General features: G+C 39.5%; 2 protein-coding genes across 3 annotated transcripts in view; one reads left to right on the forward strand and one right to left on the reverse strand.

Annotated features, from left to right (window-relative positions):
• Nucleotides 1-12,599, forward strand: part of LOC144708078 (uncharacterized) — a 15,638-nt gene extending 3,039 nt beyond the window's left edge. Inside the window, exons 4-17 of one of the 2 annotated variants that reach the window (XM_078581377.1) lie at nt 106-148; nt 243-416; nt 833-904; nt 3,776-3,820; nt 3,902-3,981; nt 5,544-5,608; nt 8,129-8,195; nt 8,288-8,401; nt 10,534-10,607; nt 10,670-10,767; nt 10,838-10,894; nt 10,976-11,044; nt 11,154-11,207; nt 12,135-12,599. In XM_078581377.1, the coding sequence (XP_078437503.1) occupies nt 106-148; nt 243-416; nt 833-904; nt 3,776-3,820; nt 3,902-3,981; nt 5,544-5,608; nt 8,129-8,195; nt 8,288-8,401; nt 10,534-10,607; nt 10,670-10,767; nt 10,838-10,894; nt 10,976-11,044; nt 11,154-11,207; nt 12,135-12,188 (1,066 nt within the window). In that variant the 3' untranslated portion in view covers nt 12,189-12,599. Of the gene's footprint in view, nt 1-105; nt 149-242; nt 417-832; nt 905-3,775; nt 3,821-3,901; nt 3,982-5,543; nt 5,609-8,128; nt 8,196-8,287; nt 8,402-10,533; nt 10,608-10,658; nt 10,768-10,837; nt 10,895-10,975; nt 11,045-11,153; nt 11,208-12,134 lie in introns of those variants that run through there. The other variant, XR_013582632.1, reaches the window with a different exon arrangement.
• Nucleotides 12,180-17,037, reverse strand: FAH1 (fatty acid hydroxylase 1). Its single transcript, XM_078581378.1, has 7 exons — nt 16,969-17,037; nt 16,536-16,601; nt 16,371-16,463; nt 14,786-14,982; nt 13,581-13,686; nt 13,343-13,489; nt 12,180-12,498 (listed from the first exon to the last, which is right to left on the reverse strand). Exons 2-7 carry the CDS (start codon nt 16,584-16,586, stop codon nt 12,379-12,381), a joined length of 714 nt encoding a protein of 237 aa, XP_078437504.1. The 5' UTR covers nt 16,587-16,601; nt 16,969-17,037; the 3' UTR covers nt 12,180-12,378.
• Between the last annotated feature and the right edge of the window lie 1,206 nt (nt 17,038-18,243).

The following is an 18,243-nucleotide window of genomic DNA, read 5'->3' on the forward strand; positions in this document are numbered from 1 at the left end:
TGCCTACTGTTCATCTTGCATTGATTATCAAGATGCCCAGGGCATGTGCTTTGAAATCTAGTGTAATAACTTCCAGAGGCATTGACTCGGTGGGGTTTTCTGCAGATGTATATCCATCAACGCCAATTTCATCCTAAATATGATTCAGGTAACCTTCATATCCTGCATACTGTCGTCTCTTATTATATCTTCTTCTCCTTACCAGCATATTTAGTTTTTTTCTCTTACTCTTGGCTTCTCAGGCGTTTGATCCGCCGGTGGACATGAGCTTGGATGCCGACTTTGACGAGCATAGCAACACAGAAATGATTGGAAATGGACAACTAACTGCCTCTGACTTGAAGAGAAATGCTGAGTCTGAAAATTGTTCAGAAACAGAGCAGTCGACATGCCACGACGATAGTTACTGCTCTGAGGTGGCTGACAAAACCAGATGAAATATATCAATATTGTATAATGCTATGCTGTTATCACATGCATTGTGATTTTTTTTACTATGCCTCCGTCATGTCTTTAGTTTTGGCTGATCTGTATAATCAATAGTTTCTGCTCGATCTGAAAATGTATTTTATCTTCTAAAATGAAGGTTTTTCGTTGAGGTTACCGGTAGATTTATATTTTCTTCATTTTTCCTTCATTTGTTTAATCCATGAAGTTATGGTGTATCCCATATGGACTGTTGCAAGAAAAAAGTCGCCTTGACTTCGGCCAAAGTCATAATTTTAGTTTCTATAGTATTTTGTTTATTCTTTGGACAATGATTTCTGGGTTTAGTTTGATTCCATTTGTGTTTTTTATTTTATGCTTGACTCTAAGAGGTCTTTTCTTCTAGGCAATTCCTTCATCAAATACGTGTGCAAACTCTTCTCCATCCTTGAATGTGCCGCTGGTTGATGTTGATAAGGTGCATCTCTTTATCTTTTTATACTGCTCATCCCAAAAAATATTATGTTATCCTTTTGGAGACAGATCCTATTTGGATATCTGAATGTCTACTGGACGAATCTATTTGGATTTGGTCTAAAGAAGAAAAGCATGCGCTTGACAATAAGGTTCTACGTTCTCAATGAAGATGATGAGCTGTCATTTTCCTCATCATTTTGCCACATTAGGATAGTGTCAATGAGATTGTCATCACCTTAGCAGCTGATGGTGACATGGAAGGACAAATCCAACTCTGCCTGCTACCACCACCTCTTGCCATCATTAATCTACAGTCGTTCTTCTTTCATGCCCCTTCAGCTGCTACAGTCTTCTCTCTAACCATGGCACCATGAGCTTCTCATCCTTGCTGAGGATGATGATTAGTCGTCTTTATCATTGTCATTTGTTAACAACTCTAATGTCAATGATGATGAAAAGTTTGCCTTTGAAGGGTGATTTGTCCAAATTAGGGGTTCAAAATTGATGATGAAAAGATCACTTACTAGTTCATTTGTAAGGTCAGTATGAACTTAATCAACAAATTTGTTACCTTACCTGTAGTAATTAGTAAGGGACGATCCCACAGGGAGCTTGGTAGCTAATTAGGATGAATTTCAATATAAATTTTAAGTTCCAGGATTTTATAAGTCTCTTTGATAAGTTTTTTATTTGTTAAGAGGGATTATTTCAGAGAAAAAAACATGCATACTGTTTTTACTAGGTATGGAAAAAATTCCGCAAAGAGCCTTGACATAGAATGATTTTTGAGATTTCTTTCGGAATTTTTTATCGTCTCTGAAGAGAGATAAAATTTTTTGAAGTTAATAAGATTGCAATTCATTTATCCGGTTCAGAGTTGTTGAACCGGATGAGAGATAGTTGTCCGAATCGTTACCGAACTGAGTTAACTTAGTTGGTGAATGATTCCCCACAATTTGAGTGAAGAGAGAGATGCGCGCGCAGTTTTTGGGTGCTCCGCTGCTGATTGCGCAGGCAGAAGTGCCCACTTGCGCACTGGGCTTCAGTGCTACGCCGCTGGTTGTGCCGGCAGAGGTGCTCTCATGTGCAGCGGACCAAAACGACAGTATCTGGAGTTCCAGCAGTTGTTTTGACATGTGTGAGTAGGCGTTGGAAAGCTTAGGACGTTGGCGATCTGCTTAAGTGAGCCAAGAAGCTTTGGAAATGATGGGAGGAGGTAGAACGAGAAGAAGAGAGGAACCCTTTTTGTCACCCCCAAGGGGCCCAATGTGATCTCTTCAGCTCCCTACCAACTGGCTTCAAGATTCCGGACGCTTCCAGAAAACTCCTTGCACCTTCAGGATGAAGGTGGACCCAAGAACAAGCTCATTAGATGGAGAAAGTGGAACAAAACAATACTCAATTCTTGGATACTCTCAAGGAGGTTGAGGGGCCCTTTTATAGGGTTACATAGTTTTTTAGTCATTCTTGGTGGTTGGATCATGAATGAACGTCCAGGGTTGAGTTCTTGAGTCCTCAATCCAGGTGATCAGACCCCAACCAATCAGATTCTTTCCCTCATGGTCAAATTTGGAGGGGAAGGAACAAGTTGGTTAGAGTTAGTTACAAATCATCCCTAGTCCTTGGATTTGAGCTAGAATGGATGGATGGATGGGTTCCACCTCATGAATCCTGGGCTGGATCCAACCCTGGGCTCTCCTCCAAACAGGATCTGCCGGCTGGAGTCCTTCTCAGGTATGTTGACCATCCTCAAAGCCTCCAAAGACCTTCTAGAAGGTTTTCTTCAAGCTCCTTCACAACAGGCCTATTGGTTGAGTCAGCTCCACTGATTAGCATGCATCTTTTACTTCATAGCTCTTTTTTTTCAATAATTCAAAAAAAAAACTCCTTTTGATCTGAAACTTTGTCCCAACCCTCAAGACTCATGTCTTGACCTCCTCATAAAATTTTGAAATTTTATGACCACGGAAATTCAACCTTTGACCTGAAAAGTCAACATACTAGAGAAAATTGTAAGATATGGGTTTAGAAATATCCCTGAAATCCTCTAAACAAAAATCCCAAACTATGTAACTGGTAAAATATATGTCAGAGCATTGATGGAAACCTCAATTGAGTAGAAGAATTTAGCTTTTTAATCATTGGAAAAGTTAAAGGCCTGAACTAATTATTATGTAAAATGAGAATTTTTGGCAGTGTTGATCTAAAATTCAGGAGATTTAAGATGAATAACCCATGCAAATACTACCCTTATTTGACCTTATCAAAGGGCAAACCCTAATCAGTAAGTTGTAACTATGCCATCATGAAATTATACATCTGCCTGGTTTTAATTATAACATAGAATGGTGAATGACCTTGTATACATACTTAAATCCATAATCGATGTGATTGGTTCTTCACGAGAATCTAACTTAGGAAATAAATGCGGGAAGACAAGCTGGCAGCCGCATGGGCTTGTGCTGCGAGCTTAAATAACAACAATTGTAGCAGCTTCAGGAAAGTCATTTTTTGACTTCGAAAAGCCATGCACAGCTGCGGCAGGGCTAGTGATCGTTCCGTGCTCCAGAAGGGAAGGAGCCCAATCAAGTTTCTTCAGCTTACTTCCTTGTGCATGAATCAGACTCTCTTCCATTACTGTCTCTTCTTGACTTTGAATTCCTCGTGAACATGAATTTACTGTTGAATTTCGCTTTACTTTTCAAAGATCTGGACGGTTTTTTCTGAGTTGGGGGAAGGACCTCTGTCATCATGTGATCCTGGTCCAGAGCAGAGCTTTTTTATTTTCCCTCAAAGGTGTATATGACGAAGATGCTTGTAACATATCCATATCATACATATTTCATTAATCTATTTTTTCATTCATTACTAGGTTCGATGCATCATCAGGAATATTGTGAGAGATTGGGCCCTTGAGGTATTTAGGATTTCAAAATCCTTGCTTTCATGATTCTCGTTGGATTATCATTTTTTTTTTTTCATGGTGAATTTCACTCAGGGTAAGAAAGAGCGGGAAGAATGTTATAAGCCGATTCTTGAGGAGTTGCAGCGGCTTTTTCCAGATCGAAGTGCAGATAGGTATAACAGAAGAACTCGGTTTATTCATTTGGAATCTCATTATCAAGTAATATTAGAATACTTTTGTTTTTCCACATGCGATCTAGAAATTCTTAAATGTAGAAATGTTACTTTCTGAACTCTTATTTTATTCCAAATATACTAAGCTAAGCGTTAAATGGATTCTCGTCAATGGACCTGGCCCATTGGCACATAGTTTCATGCACTAACCATTATCCTGACCGTTACCTTGATTCTTTTTGGAAAGATATTTAAGGTGGTCACCCGACAAAGCGATAACCACCCAGGATTACATGTGGAGATAGCTAACTCTCTTCACAACCTGGCCAACCTCTCCCTTATCTGATTACCCCTCTAGCTAACCATGATGCCATCAGGTCCGCGACCTCCTGGGCTAGCCTGTCCTTGGACACCTTGCGCCTCCTAAATAATGCCTCATTTTGGTGTAGCCATATTGCCCATAGCACTGTCAACGCTCGACCCCCCTCCTCCCTCCTCCTGGGGCCCCCTGACATCACATTCTGTGCCAGGTGTGCTTGGGTGCTCCAGATTGAACGGGTGACAGAGCACTCAAAAAATAAATGGTTCCAGTCTTCGTCACCAATTGTGCACACAGGACATGTCGCTGAGGTATCAGGATACATCCTCTGACGGAAGACGTGCATCACTAGTCTCTTGCGTACTAGTGCCATCCAAAGATCTTAACCTTTAGTGGAATCTTGAGGCACTAAATGGCCCGACATGCCCGGCATTACAACACCCATCCGTCTTGTTCGCCATGTCTTGGACAGCACTGAATCAAAGCATGTTGCATGCCTAGGAAGTCGACCACCCTCTGGTTTGAGAGAGCACCTTCTGACTGTTACCTTGATATTGGGTTTTTTTGTGTTTTATTGGACCAAAAACACATATATGACTTTGAACCCTAAATGGGTGTTGTAATGTCGTTCTTGAGATATTGTGTGTTCTTTCTTCTTCCGACAGCTTAAACCCTTCCAGAACTCGGGTACCATGTCACGAGCAGGGATTCTCCAGGAAGAATGAACAAGAGAAATGGAAACCGTAGGGAAGAGGAAAGAACACTCAATATCTCAGAAACGACATTACAATACCAATTTAGGGTTCAAAGTTATATATAAGTGTTATTGGGCCAAAGAAACACAAAAGGCCCAATATCAATGTAACCGGTAGTGCATGAAACTGTGCCAATGGGCCAGGGCATTGGCGAGAATCCATTTAACACTAAGTTTATGATATTTCTGGTTATCACATTAATAATAATGAAAGCTCTGTCTTCCTTTTCAATTCCTTTTCTAATGCAGAATGAGTCTTCTTTTCTCTCTTTCATGGAATGAATCCTATCCTAGACAAGAATCTCAAATGATTTGATTTGGTGAAGCTCAAAGATTGGCCAAAAAAAATTAAATTTCCTGAAGTTGTGTTATTCAATGGGTTCAAATGCGTTACTCACTCTGAACTGAAATTATTTTTTGCACATTTTTTCTTTACTTTAAGGACATGAAAATCAGTTTTCAGCTAATTTCCCCACAATTCATTCACAGCCCTCCTCATTGTCTAGTTCCCGGCGCAGGACTTGGTAGGCTCGCACTAGAGATTTCCTGCCTCGGTAAGTAGAAAACAGAAGACATTAATTTAAAATCTCCCTTTTTCTTCAAAATATTTTTCCTTATCAATCTGCCACTGTTGTTTCTTTCCGTTATTTCCCTAATTGTAAACGCAGGTTACTTGTTATAAGTAACATATGGGCTCGCTAGTTAGTTGTGTTTTGTCATATTGTTAGTTGGCCAAAACTTATGAGAAGCCCACATCAGATCCTTTTATTTACTTATTCCCATCTGGGAATAAATCACTTGAGTTGGGTGAGTCAATGGCCCACCTCAGATAATTACGTCATTTATTTCCACGGAGGAATAAATGACCTCATTCTGTGGGTCATTGGCCCATTATGTACGGAACCCCTCCTCATTTATGCCATTATTAAAATTCTGGACAGTGTCAGATGCCTATATTGGATATGGGTCTGGATATTGGCCTTGTATAGGTTACTAGGACAGATCTTGCACCCTGCAGATGATGGCAGATGTTGGTGCCAGATTTCAGATATCTTATACTGATGACCAATATCTGCTTTTAAGAAAGCATAAATGTTGGCTGGCGCATCATATGTCTTTCATATTGTCTTTATATGTCTTTCTGTACTTGGCCCAATATGAGGCCCATTATGTACAACCCATATACCCTAATATATATGGGGTACACGGGAACAGCTACAGTAACTCTTTTTTGTTTTTCTTGTTCTCCTGGTGGATTCGACTTCTTCCACCTGTCATCTAGGGTTTGGCTGAGGAAGAAGCTCACAAGGAGAAGCTTACAGTAAAATTGAAAGATTGAGGCTATTTGTCCCACATCCAGAACATTGAAAGTAAAAACATGTATGTATGATAGGTTGCTTGTAGTGAGGATAAATGAATATCACTTGAGTCCCACACTCCCCATAAGTCCTCATTCCTGACAGTTGGCAGCCACATGCAGGGAATGGGATTTGGACCAATTATGCTCATTGGAGAGGAAGTAAGGAAAGGGGAAGTACCTATGTGATACGAACCTTGATCTAGGTTCGTATCGGAAGGAGGGTAGAGTGCGAGGTGAGGTAGACGTTCGCGGGAAGGAGAGTCAAAACGGGAATGATAGGAGGGGTCGAACAGACGGGGCAGGGATCGACCAGGGACGAGCCACCTGATGACGCGATGAAGGGTTGACGATCACGGGGACGGGGATCGTCGGAGACTAGAAGAGAACCGAACGGCAAGGGTAGGGATCGGATTGGAGGGGAGCCGGCTGAAGATCCGGTGAGATGATCACGGGGATGGGGGCTCGCTGGACTGCCAAGGGGACGGGACCAAGACAAGGAGGATTGAGATTGTGAGCCAAGAGGCCGATCTTACCGTAACTCTTGATTGCCCTCCTCATGGGAGGGCTACACGTATTTATAAGAAAATGAATGAATGTACTCTAAACATGAAATGACTAAAAGGCCTCTAGTGGGCTAAACTCCCTAAGATACCCTTTGGGGTAGAGGATCGTATCACTATGTTATTATAATTATTATTTATGTTATAAATATAAATATTTTTTAAACTGATCAACTGAGCTTTTTGACCCGCCAGGATCAGTGGTGCTTGGATCGAGGGTCAGGTCAATAGGGCAACCTGAGTTGCTGGTCAGAAACCTAAAGTTAGGAAACTTTAGGTTAGTAAATTCATGTTATAATATTCATATAGCTATTACGGAGATAATACTTTGATAGACTTTATTCCAAGAAATACCAGAGGAGAAGACACAGATCTGGTCAACAGACTGTTGACCAGACAAGTTAACTAAGGCAGGAAAGGTGGCAACTCATCCCTATAAATAAGGGCGACTCATTCAGGTATGTCAGATATCAATTTCTTGAAATCAAGGCTTGACGGTTAGAGGTCGAGGAGGCTGGAGCAGCAGGAGGGGAATTCGTCTGCTGATCTGGAGGAAGGAGTTCACCAATGAGGAAGAACTGCCACGAGGTCGAGAAGGAGCTTCTTCTGGAGGAGGAGCCGTCGAGATATACTTCCGATTCCCTTCTTATCTTCTAGTGACACTATATTCCTGGATTTCTTCTGGATTTCTATATACGAATAGTACGAATTTACCATTGATACTCTGGGAGTGTATCATACTTCATATTGTAACATTTTGAAAATTTATTAAAAATGATATGTGTCAGATATAGGAAAATCCGATATCCACATCTGATATCCAAATTGGAATGGAAACCTCAAGTCATAGGCAGATGAAGCTTGCTGGACGAGTATCAATATGGATATGGGCACTGCAGCAACCGATTTCTGATACATCAGAAATCCTCATTTCAGAGACAAATATTGGGCTTTTTCCAGATGATATCTGATACAATAACTGGACTCATTTCAATATCCCACATCGGCATCTGACACAGACAAGCATTATTCCTCATACATGAATGCAAAATGCAAAAACGTTCTTTGAGAAAGAAACCCTCATTTCAGAGAGAACAGGTCCGCGGTGTTGAAGGGGAAATAGAAATAACATTCGTCGTTTTTTTCTACTCCAGGATTTTTGAGTCAAGGAAATGAATTTTCTTACTACATGATGATCTGTTCGAGCTTCATCCTAAATTAGTAAGAACCCTAAACTTATCTCCAGAAGCTTTTATTTTTCCTGTAACCATATAAATATTGCATCATTTTGGTCTTGCACTTCTGCATATTAGCACCGAAGCTGTCGGACAATGGACAATCTACCCCTGGATCCACAGTAATTGCAACTCACTTTCTGATGAAGACCAGCTTCGGCCTGTCCAGATTCCAGATATTCATCTTGCAAGGTTTCTGAAATCCACTCCTATCGATCGTCTTTTATATGTTCAGAAAATTGACAATCTTTCTTTATCGTCATTATTTTTACAACTGTGAAGCTGATTCATTTAGAAATCACTGATAGACTTTCGGATGACCATTTATTTTTTCTGAACTCATAAATTAATAATCTTTCTTTATTACTCGTCTTGAAGTCCTTGTGGAATGATTTAGAGTGTGAAAGAGAGATAGATAGATAGAGAGAGATAGAGATAGATAGATAGATAAAGAGAGAGAGAGAGATAGAGATAGATAGATAGATAAAGAGAAAGAGAGATAGAGATAGATAGATAAAGAGAGAGAGAGATAGAGATAGATAGATAGATAAAGAGAAAGAGAGATAGAGATAGATAGATAAAGAGAGAGAGAGATAGAGATAGATAGATAGATAAATATAGAGAGAGATAGAGATAGATAGATAGATAAAGAGAGATAGAGATAGATAGATAGATAGATAAAGAGAGAGAGAGATAGAGATAGATAGATAAAGAGAGAGAGATAGATAGATAGATAGATAGATAGATAGATAGATAGATAGATAAAGGGAGAGAGAGATAGAGGTAGATAAATAGAGAGAGATAATGATAGATAGATAGATTTATAGATAGAGAGAGAGATAGAGATGGATAGATAGATAGAGAGAGATATAGAGGTAGATAGATAGAGAGAGAGAGAGATATAGAGATAGATAAATAGAGAGAGAGATAATGATAGATAGATAGATTTATAGATAGAGAGAGATATAGAGATAGATAGATAGATTTATAGATATAGAGAGAGATATAGAGATAGATAAATAGAGAGAGAGATAATGATAGATAGATAGATTTATAGATAGAGAGAGATATAGAGATAGATAGATAGATTTATAGATATAGAGAGAGATATAGAGATAGATAGATAGATTTATAGATATAGAGAGAGATATAGAGATAGATAGATAGATAGATTTATAGATGGAGAGAGAGATATAGAGATAGATAGATAGATAGATTTATAGATAGAGAGAGAGAGATATAGAGATAGATAGATAGATAGAGAGAGAGAGATATAGAGATAGATAGATAGATAGATTTATAGATAGAGAGAGAGATATAGAGATAGATAGATAGATAGATTTATAGATAGAGAGAGAGAGATATAGAGATAGATAGATAGATAGAGAGAGAGAGATATAGAGATAGATAGATAGATAGATTTATAGATAGAGAGAGAGAGATATAGAGATAGATAGATAGATAGAGAGAGAGAGATATAGAGATAGATAGATAGATAGATAGAGAGAGAGATATAGTGATAGATAGAGAGAGATATATATAGAGATAGATAGATAGAGAGAGATATATATAGAGATAGATAGATAGAGAGAGATATAGAGATAGATGGATAGAGAGATAGAGAGAGAGAGAGTTATAGAGATAGATAGATAGATAGAGAGAGAGATATAGTGATAGATAGAGAGAGATATATATAGAGATAGATAGATAGAGAGAGATATAGAGATAGATAGAGAGAGATAGAGATAGATAGAGAGAGATAGAGATAGAGATAGAGATAGAGATGGATAGATAGATAGATAGATAGATAGATAGATAGATAGATAGATAGAGAAGGTAGTCGGTGGAACCTGCTGCCTGAGGGTTAGCCGATGACAGACACTAAAACTCCATTATCTATAGAATTCCCTATCCTAATCTAGGTAAATGAATGCTAAAATTAATAATTTCAGCATGGAGTATCGGATTTAACGACCTTTCCAAGAATCACGGTGGATCTATTTTTCCAAATATTTTGGATAAAGTAAGAATCATTCATCAGTCTTAACTGTTATTTGACTCTTTTGGATCAGATTAGATGGACAGAGGAGGACTTACTGTTGGCTTTTCAAGCGACCTTTTTCTTTTCAGAAAGTGATTTATATACTGATAATCTTTTTATTATTTCCCTTAGACTATGGTGGATCTGATTTAAGCTGGACAGGAATCACCAATGGATTATTAAGCGATCAATTTGTATTGTCCGAAACTGTTAGATAAAATAATTATAATTCATTCATTATTATCATTAGTGCCGACTAAATTCACTCGGCTTTGAAGAACAGTGCAGGAATTACTGAGGGATTTTCAATGTGCGCCGGTGATTTTGTGGAGGTGTACGGCGATGCCCGCCAAGAAGGTATAAATCCTACGGCTGAGATCTTGCCACATAACACTCACCGTCTTCCAGCCTCTGTTCAGGGACCTGGGATGCCGTCGTTACTTGTTTCTTCATCGACACAGCCCATAACGTCGCTGAGTACATCAAGATCATAGCCAAAATTTTGAAGCCGGGGGGGGTACTTCCAATATTCATAATTTTATTTTCTTATTATTGCGATTAATGGATTATGGGGGACTCTGTCTCAGGTGTGGATCAACCTGGGCCCACTCCTGTACCATTTTGCTGAATCTTATGGCCCGGATGTGAGTACAACTGAATAAATTCCACTTTGACTAGTTTGTAATTTGTATCATTGTGTTGAATAAAATACATTACGCGTTCAGGAAATGTCACTTGAGCTAAGTCTAGACGACGTGAAGAAGGTTTCATTCCATTATGGATTTGAATTAGAGGTAGCTTGAGAAACTTTATTTCAATTTTTAACTTGAAACTTGCTAATTTTTATAATGTAAAAAAGTCAGATTAGAGACCCTTATTTTCTTTCTTGATTCTTGAGTTTAGATGGAAAAAACAGTGGCCACCACATACACCAGCAATCCGCGCTCCATGATGCAAGTAAGTTATGGCGTAGGATTGACTCTGAATTTGATTTACTTTACCGTTATCAAACTCTTGATCCACTTTGACATATTTTATCTTTGCTATCAAACTCTTTCCCATGAGATTCATCAAAAATTAAAATTAAATATTCAATTCGACTTGATTACTTTAATTGGTGGTACTGGCAGTGCTTAGGAATGATGACTAACGGTGGTAAATCTCTCTCTCTCTCCAAAGGGACTATGTGTTTGCAGATAATTACAAAAAAAGCCCAAAGCTTGAGTATTATCATCTTGCCGGGGATTAATGACAATGTCAATGAAAATTTTATCGCGTCGTTTGTCATCTCATCAAGTTAAGAAAGGGACAATGGTGTTTTATAAAAAAAAAAAGAAAGGGGCATTGATGAGACAAATTCTCATTATCATCGTCGTCCCGGGAAGGATGAGCGGCAATGGCGATTTGTTGTCGTCAATGTCATCCTGTCACGGATAAATGACAGGGTCGATGACTAGTGTTCATTCTCATCTCATCGTCTTGCGAACACAAAATGGTACATAGCTGATGCTAACTTCCCTCAGAATAATATGCAACATCTACCATCTTCTCCAACATAAATCTGCTTGTATGTAATTTCAATTCTTCCTTAAGCGATGTTTTACTTTTCATTGCAAAAGCATTTAGTTCTCACGGAAAAAAAAATTACTCTTCAGCAAATACATTCATAGGCAGGAGATTAAAATGGAACAAGGATGATCATAAATGCGCTGAAATCTATCTCTTTCTTTACCCCTAAACATTATTAAAAGCTTACAGACACTTTGTTTTCTTACACAAACCCGTGTCCTTTTACGGAATCTTACGTTCTTAGATAAACATAAACATGCATTTCAAATTTCTTTTTTTCATGTGAACTAAGCCGAAATGTTGAATGAACGTCAGGTCAAGTACAACGCCGCCTTTTGGACAATGCGAAAGCGGCGAACAGAGGCATGAAGCAGCAAACTTGGAAAGAACAAAGTGATAACATACCATATACCAAGGAATCACCACCTAATTTAATTAGAACTCTTTCCTTTGACCTAGTTTTCCTTCCTCTCCATCTCCACCCTTGGATCTCCATACAAATATCAGAAGGCAGAGGATGGGAAGAAATGCAAATCGAGACCGTCGTGATCCGATGTGCTCATCGCATCTTGGTAGATCCAATGGCCGAGGGCAAAGTTCCGAAGATCCTGTCCCAGATCGACGAGGTGATGCCAAAGCCCTTGTCCTGGATCCTGAAGTGGTGGTTCAGGTGGTATTTCTGCATGGATACTCAGTTAAATGTACTTCATTTATTTTTTTTGAAAAATTGAATGTACTTCACTGATTTATATTTAAGTTAAAATATGGCTTTGAAAGACATCACTTTAAGGACGAGTATTTCTGTCATAATTGTGTGATATTTCTGCATTTAGTCTAATGTAGAAGGTATTCATTTGGTTCTGAGTTTGGAGTATGTATAAAGGAAGGGTGCTTCTGCATGGAGGTTAAGTAGATGTAAAGAGGTTTTTCCTGGAGTGTTGACTTTGATGAAGCAAATGAAGTATTTTCACTTATAGATGAAGTTTAACGAGTTTTTTCTAGAGGAGCTGATTTGGCGAATGACATATGACGGGGAAGGTATTTCTGCAAACGGATCAAGTTTAAAGGGTTTTCCTCAAAAAACTTAACTTTAAGTAGTATAAAGGGAGGGGTTTTCTCGCATGAAGATCTACGCTAAAAAGGCTTTTTCTTAGATTAGTCTTAAAACATGAAGTTAGTTTAAAGGAGATATCTCCAACGTACCAGACTTCAAGTGGATGATATTTTTGCTATTGATCATATGAAAAGAGATTCTTCATCAGAATCAACTTCAATGATTAGGTAGGAAAGAAAGGGTGTTGTTTCTGCACAAAACAGTGAATGTGTTTTTTTCTGAAAAGGAGCTGATTTGGTGAAGTAGGTGTATGGGAAGAGCAGACTTTGAAATAGGAAGGAAGAAAAGGGTATTTCTGGTCGATCAATTAAAAATGGCTTTTCCCAGAAGAGTGGACTTCTGGGACTAAGTCAAAGGGGTTATTTTAATTGGTGTAAAATTCTCTACATGAAGAAGAGAGGGGGCTAACCTTTAGCCCACGCGCAGGGTCTTTGGATGGTTGGCCATGGTGGAGGTAGTAGTGGGTGCAGTCGTAGATGACGTAGCCCAGAAGGCCTCCAGCAAACAAGGCGGGGGTTGTGGACTGCGTGGCCAGGGCCTTGATGAAGTAGAACAACTGCAGGATGCAAAATAAGAATATGTGAAGTTTGTCTGTAGTTTTTCTTAATTATGGTAAAACTTAGTTGTTTTTGGGTTGAGAAAGGAACCGGGATGCAGAGGATGGCTGTGGCAGCGGGGGGGAAGACGAGACGGAGGCCGTCCATTGGGTGCTTGTGGTGGCAGCCATGGATCAAGTAGTGTGCCGTGTTTGCCCTGTATGCAGCGAGTCGTTTGTTAGAGAGAAGGGATGCCGAGTTAGCAGCCGGCTGTGAGAAGTTTCAGCAGGAATTCATGTTAGAGAGATAGGGCAAGATAGCAAGAGATAGTGCATGTGGGAGCACAGGGTCAGGAGAAGTTTCAGCAAGATTTCATGTTTCACAGAAATCAAGTGTTGTAGAAGAGAGAGAGAGAGAGAATGTGTAAGCATAAGGTTGGGAGAACTTTCAGGAGTTCATGTTACAGATAGAATTACAGATTATAGAAGAGAGATTCATGTTAGAGAGATAGGGCAAGATAGCGAGAGATAGTGCATGTGGGAGCACAGGGTCAGGAGAAGTTTCAGCAAGAGTTCATGTTTCACAGAAATCAAGTGTTGTAGAAGAGGAGAGAGAGAGAGAGAATGTGCAAGCATAAGGTTGGGAGAACTTTCAGGAGTTCATGTTACTGATAGAATTACAGATTATAGAAGAGAGGGATTGAAAGAGAATTTTGTGAGCACAGGGTAGGGAGAAGTTTCAGTAGCAAGTCATGCTAGAGAGAGAGAGAGAGAGAGAGAGAGAGAGAGAGAGAGAGAGAGAGAGAGAGAGAGAGAGAGAGAGAGAGAGAGGGAGAGAGAGAGAGAGAGAGAGAGAGAGAGAGAGAGAGAGAGAGAGAGAGAGAGAGAGAGAGAGAGAGAGAGAGAGAGAGAGAGAGAGAGAGAGAGAGAGAAATGGTTCCAAGAGTGAGAAACAGTAAGAGAGACTACAAGAGGAATAGTTGGAAGAAGTTTCAGTACCACTTCATGTTAGAGATAGATCGAGCACGGGTTTGGGATAAGAGAGATTTTTGGAAGATGTTTCAGCAGACCCGCTGTTAGAGAGAGAAACTTAAGATTCTGGATGGGCTTCAGCATCAACTTGTCTTAGAGAGAGGAAGACAGATTTGGTGTGTAGTTTAAAGAGAGAGAGAGAGTTACCAGTAGAGAGAGAGAGAGAGAGAGAGAGAGAGAGAGAGAGAGAGAGAGAGAGAGAGAGAGAGAGAGAGAGAGAGAGAGAGAGAGAGAGAGAGAGAGAGAGAGAGAGTTACCAGTAGGGAGAGAGAGAGAGAGAGTTACCAGTAGGACTTGGTCTCAATGTGGAAGAGAAAGCGATGAAGCATGTACTCGAGCAGAGTCCAAATGAAGACGCCAAAGAGAACCATGGCAAGAACTTCTGGGGCAGTATGTCCCATGGCAATGGATCTGGACGTGAAATAGCACACCACCGGAAGCCATATTGTCGGAACCGCCCACCAAACCGTTCGCGTTAAGAACTGCGCCATTCATCCATCATCCAGTCACTTCTCCAGTCACATTAATCTCTCTCTCTATCTTTCTTTCTCTATATATATATCTATAAATGTGATCATTTCACAATCAACTCCAAAGACTTTCTTGAAGACTCACATCTAGTCCAATGCCCATGATTAGGAACCTTTCTCTCTATTTATCTGTTTAATGTGAGCTCTCTATTTTCCAATTCTTATAAGATCTAGTGCAGTCATAGCAACAAATATAACTCCATATTTTTTACTTATTACACATTCTCCCATCTTTCTGTCTATGGCCCTTCTTCTATCCCTCTCCTGCTGCCACACGCCATTCCCCCATTCTCTCTCCACCATTAGCTCTGCCACAACCATTCCCCTCTCTCTATCTCACTTGCATTTTTCTCTCTGTCAGTTCTTCTGCCATAACCCATTTACTCCACCTCTTACTCCCTTTCTCTCTCTAACTCTTACACTGCCACTTCCTCCCCGTTTTCTCTTCCTCAATTCCTCTATATCTACCTCTGGCATACCCAATTCTTCCCACTTCTCACTGCCTTCCATTTCTCTCTCCACTTCTTGATTACAAACAAGTGAAAAAACCATTTCATCCCTTCTCTCTCCTCTTTCTCTCTCTATCTCAGCTTCTTCATCAGCGACAACCCATCTCCCATTCTCTCTCAACCTCTTCATCAGCAACAACTCATATCTCTCTCCTCTCTCTCTCTCTCAACCTATTCATCAACAACAACGCATCTCTGTCATTTTCTCTCCTCTCTCAACGTCTTCATCAGCAACATCCCCTCTCTCTCTCTCTATCATTCTCCCTCTCCTCTCACTCTCTCTTTCAAAATCTTCATCAGCAACAACACCACTCTTTATCAGCCACGTCTATTTCTCTCTCTCTCTCAACAACTTCACCAGCAACAACACAATTCTTTTTCAGCATCATCTATTTCTCTCTTTTCATGAAAAAAAACATCTATTTCTCTCTCTCTCTCTCTCTCTCTCAACATCTTCACCAGCAACAACACAATTCTTTTTCAGCAATATCTATTTCTCTCTTTTCATTAAAAAAAGCATCTATTTCTTTCTCTCTCTCTCTCTCAACATCTTCAGCAGCAACAACACAATTCTTTTTCAGCAACATCTATTTCTCTCTTTTCATTAAAAAAAACATCTATTTCTCTCTCTCTCTCTCTCTCTCTCACACACACACACAACATCTTAATCAGCAACAACACAACTCTCTATCAGCAACATCTATTTCTCCCTCTCTCACTCTCTCTCTCTCTCCCTCCGTCTCCCTCTCTCTCTTTGTTCATCTCCTAGAACTCCCTCTCTAACAATGTAGGCATCCATCTAAAGCATATGAAATCAAAGCAACTCCATACCTCCCAAAAATCGCTCTGGAAGAAGCGCGGCCCTTCCTTGCTCACGATTGGCTGGTGAACCCATTCCTGATAAGCCTCCCCCAGATGCCCAACCTGCCCCAATAAACCCCCAATTTCCATCCAATCACATTCCCAAAAACTCAAGAATCAACCAAAAAACCAAACCTGGAACACAAGCGGCTTCTTCAGATCCACGGTGAACCCTTGCGCCACCATCTCATCACCTCCACTCTAAACCCAAAAAAAAACCAATAAATCTCACCCTATTCGAACACTTTTCGCATCCAATGCCGTGATTTTTAACAATTTTCGATTCCGTTAGTCTAGCATCTCATCACCTCCACTCTAAACCCAAAAAAACCAATAAATCTCACCCTATTCGAGCACTTTTCACATCCAATGCCGTGGTTTTTAACAATTTTCAAATCCGTTAATCGGCATTCCCAAATCTAGCAGAAAAAAACAGCTTCCGAGAAAAAACAGCGGTAATTAACCAGCATTTCCGTCTGAGCCTCCCAAAACTTCGATCTGTGCATAAAATCTAACAAGCGCAGCGAAATCTTGCCAGAGTACTAGATTTTTCGGAAGATTGACGTACCTTGGGCCTTGATCTCGCTGCCTCCTCCCTTCCTCTTCTTTGTAAGAGACGAATAGAGAGAAACTGAAGAGTGTATAAATAGCCGTTGATTCGATTGTGAAAAAAATAATTAGCAAAAAGTACCTAGTTTATTAATATTTGCGGAAATACGTTCCAAGGGTGGGGTTGAGCTGGCAAGTCTCAGCTCCATTAGATCTGGGGGAATATGCTGCAGACCCCACAGAGATATTGTCCCGTCAACCCGAAACTTTTTTTTTATTGTCAAAAAACACGGTGCCGGGTAGGGCCGACCCGAGGATCATGCTCGTAGACTGATCCACGCTCTTAGGACTGTTATTTTTTTGTCTTGGACTGAATTTATGCATTTTTCATGAATATATGACATTATTTTACATTCACAATTTAATTATAAGTAAGTTTTAATATATCGGGATGACTAAATAACACTGGCCTTTCTGGACCTTTTTGTCATCTTCTGAATATGTGGGCCTGCTTACTCTCTAGACCTAGCTGTATCACGCTTGGTTGAGAGTTTTTCTTCCATTGATTTAGGGTATTCAGTTTTCCATTGATCACGCTTTATTCTTCTCATAATCATCAAAAAATGATTTGTATTTTAGGATGGTTTTTTAGAAGGTGGTTTTATTTTGTTTCTGGGCTTATGAAAATGATTATGATGGTCATGGGCAATGATTGTGCCGGGCATTATTTATATGGTTTAATAGGCTTTAAAGGAGTTGCCCCTTGATAACTAGTTCTCCTCTATAAGCCGTTTTCTTTTTCTATTTTTCAATGACAATCTTAAATATTAATTCTGACACTTGATCAATGTAAATGATTTTCAAGAGGTCTTACAGTGTTGAACAAAATCTCACGATAATGACCAGATACTTATAACCATAATTGGAATTATCTTCACTCCTTTGAATATTTAAGCTCCAAAGTTCAAGCATTTGAATTTTATTACACAAACATTGAGGAGTTTTTGGTTCATTTTATGTCTACGTTTACAGTGACGGTGTGATTATGCATCTGACATATTGGCTAGCCATTAACGATGAAGAAACTTTTGACTTCCTTTCACAAACTTTGTCACAGTCCAAGATCTACAACTATAAGGGGCCACAAGGAGATATGTATCAATGCTCAACTTCAATCATTATTCTTAAACCTTTTTATGATTCTTCCATTTTCATCAAGCCTCTCTAACCATGCTTCAACACATATGCAGTTTCATTCAAAGAGGCGACTAATTTAAGATGTTTATTTGATTGG

This window comes from Wolffia australiana, chromosome 9 (assembly GCF_029677425.1).
Source record: "Wolffia australiana isolate 7733 chromosome 9, ASM2967742v1".
NCBI classification, from domain to species: domain Eukaryota; kingdom Viridiplantae; phylum Streptophyta; class Magnoliopsida; order Alismatales; family Araceae; genus Wolffia; species Wolffia australiana.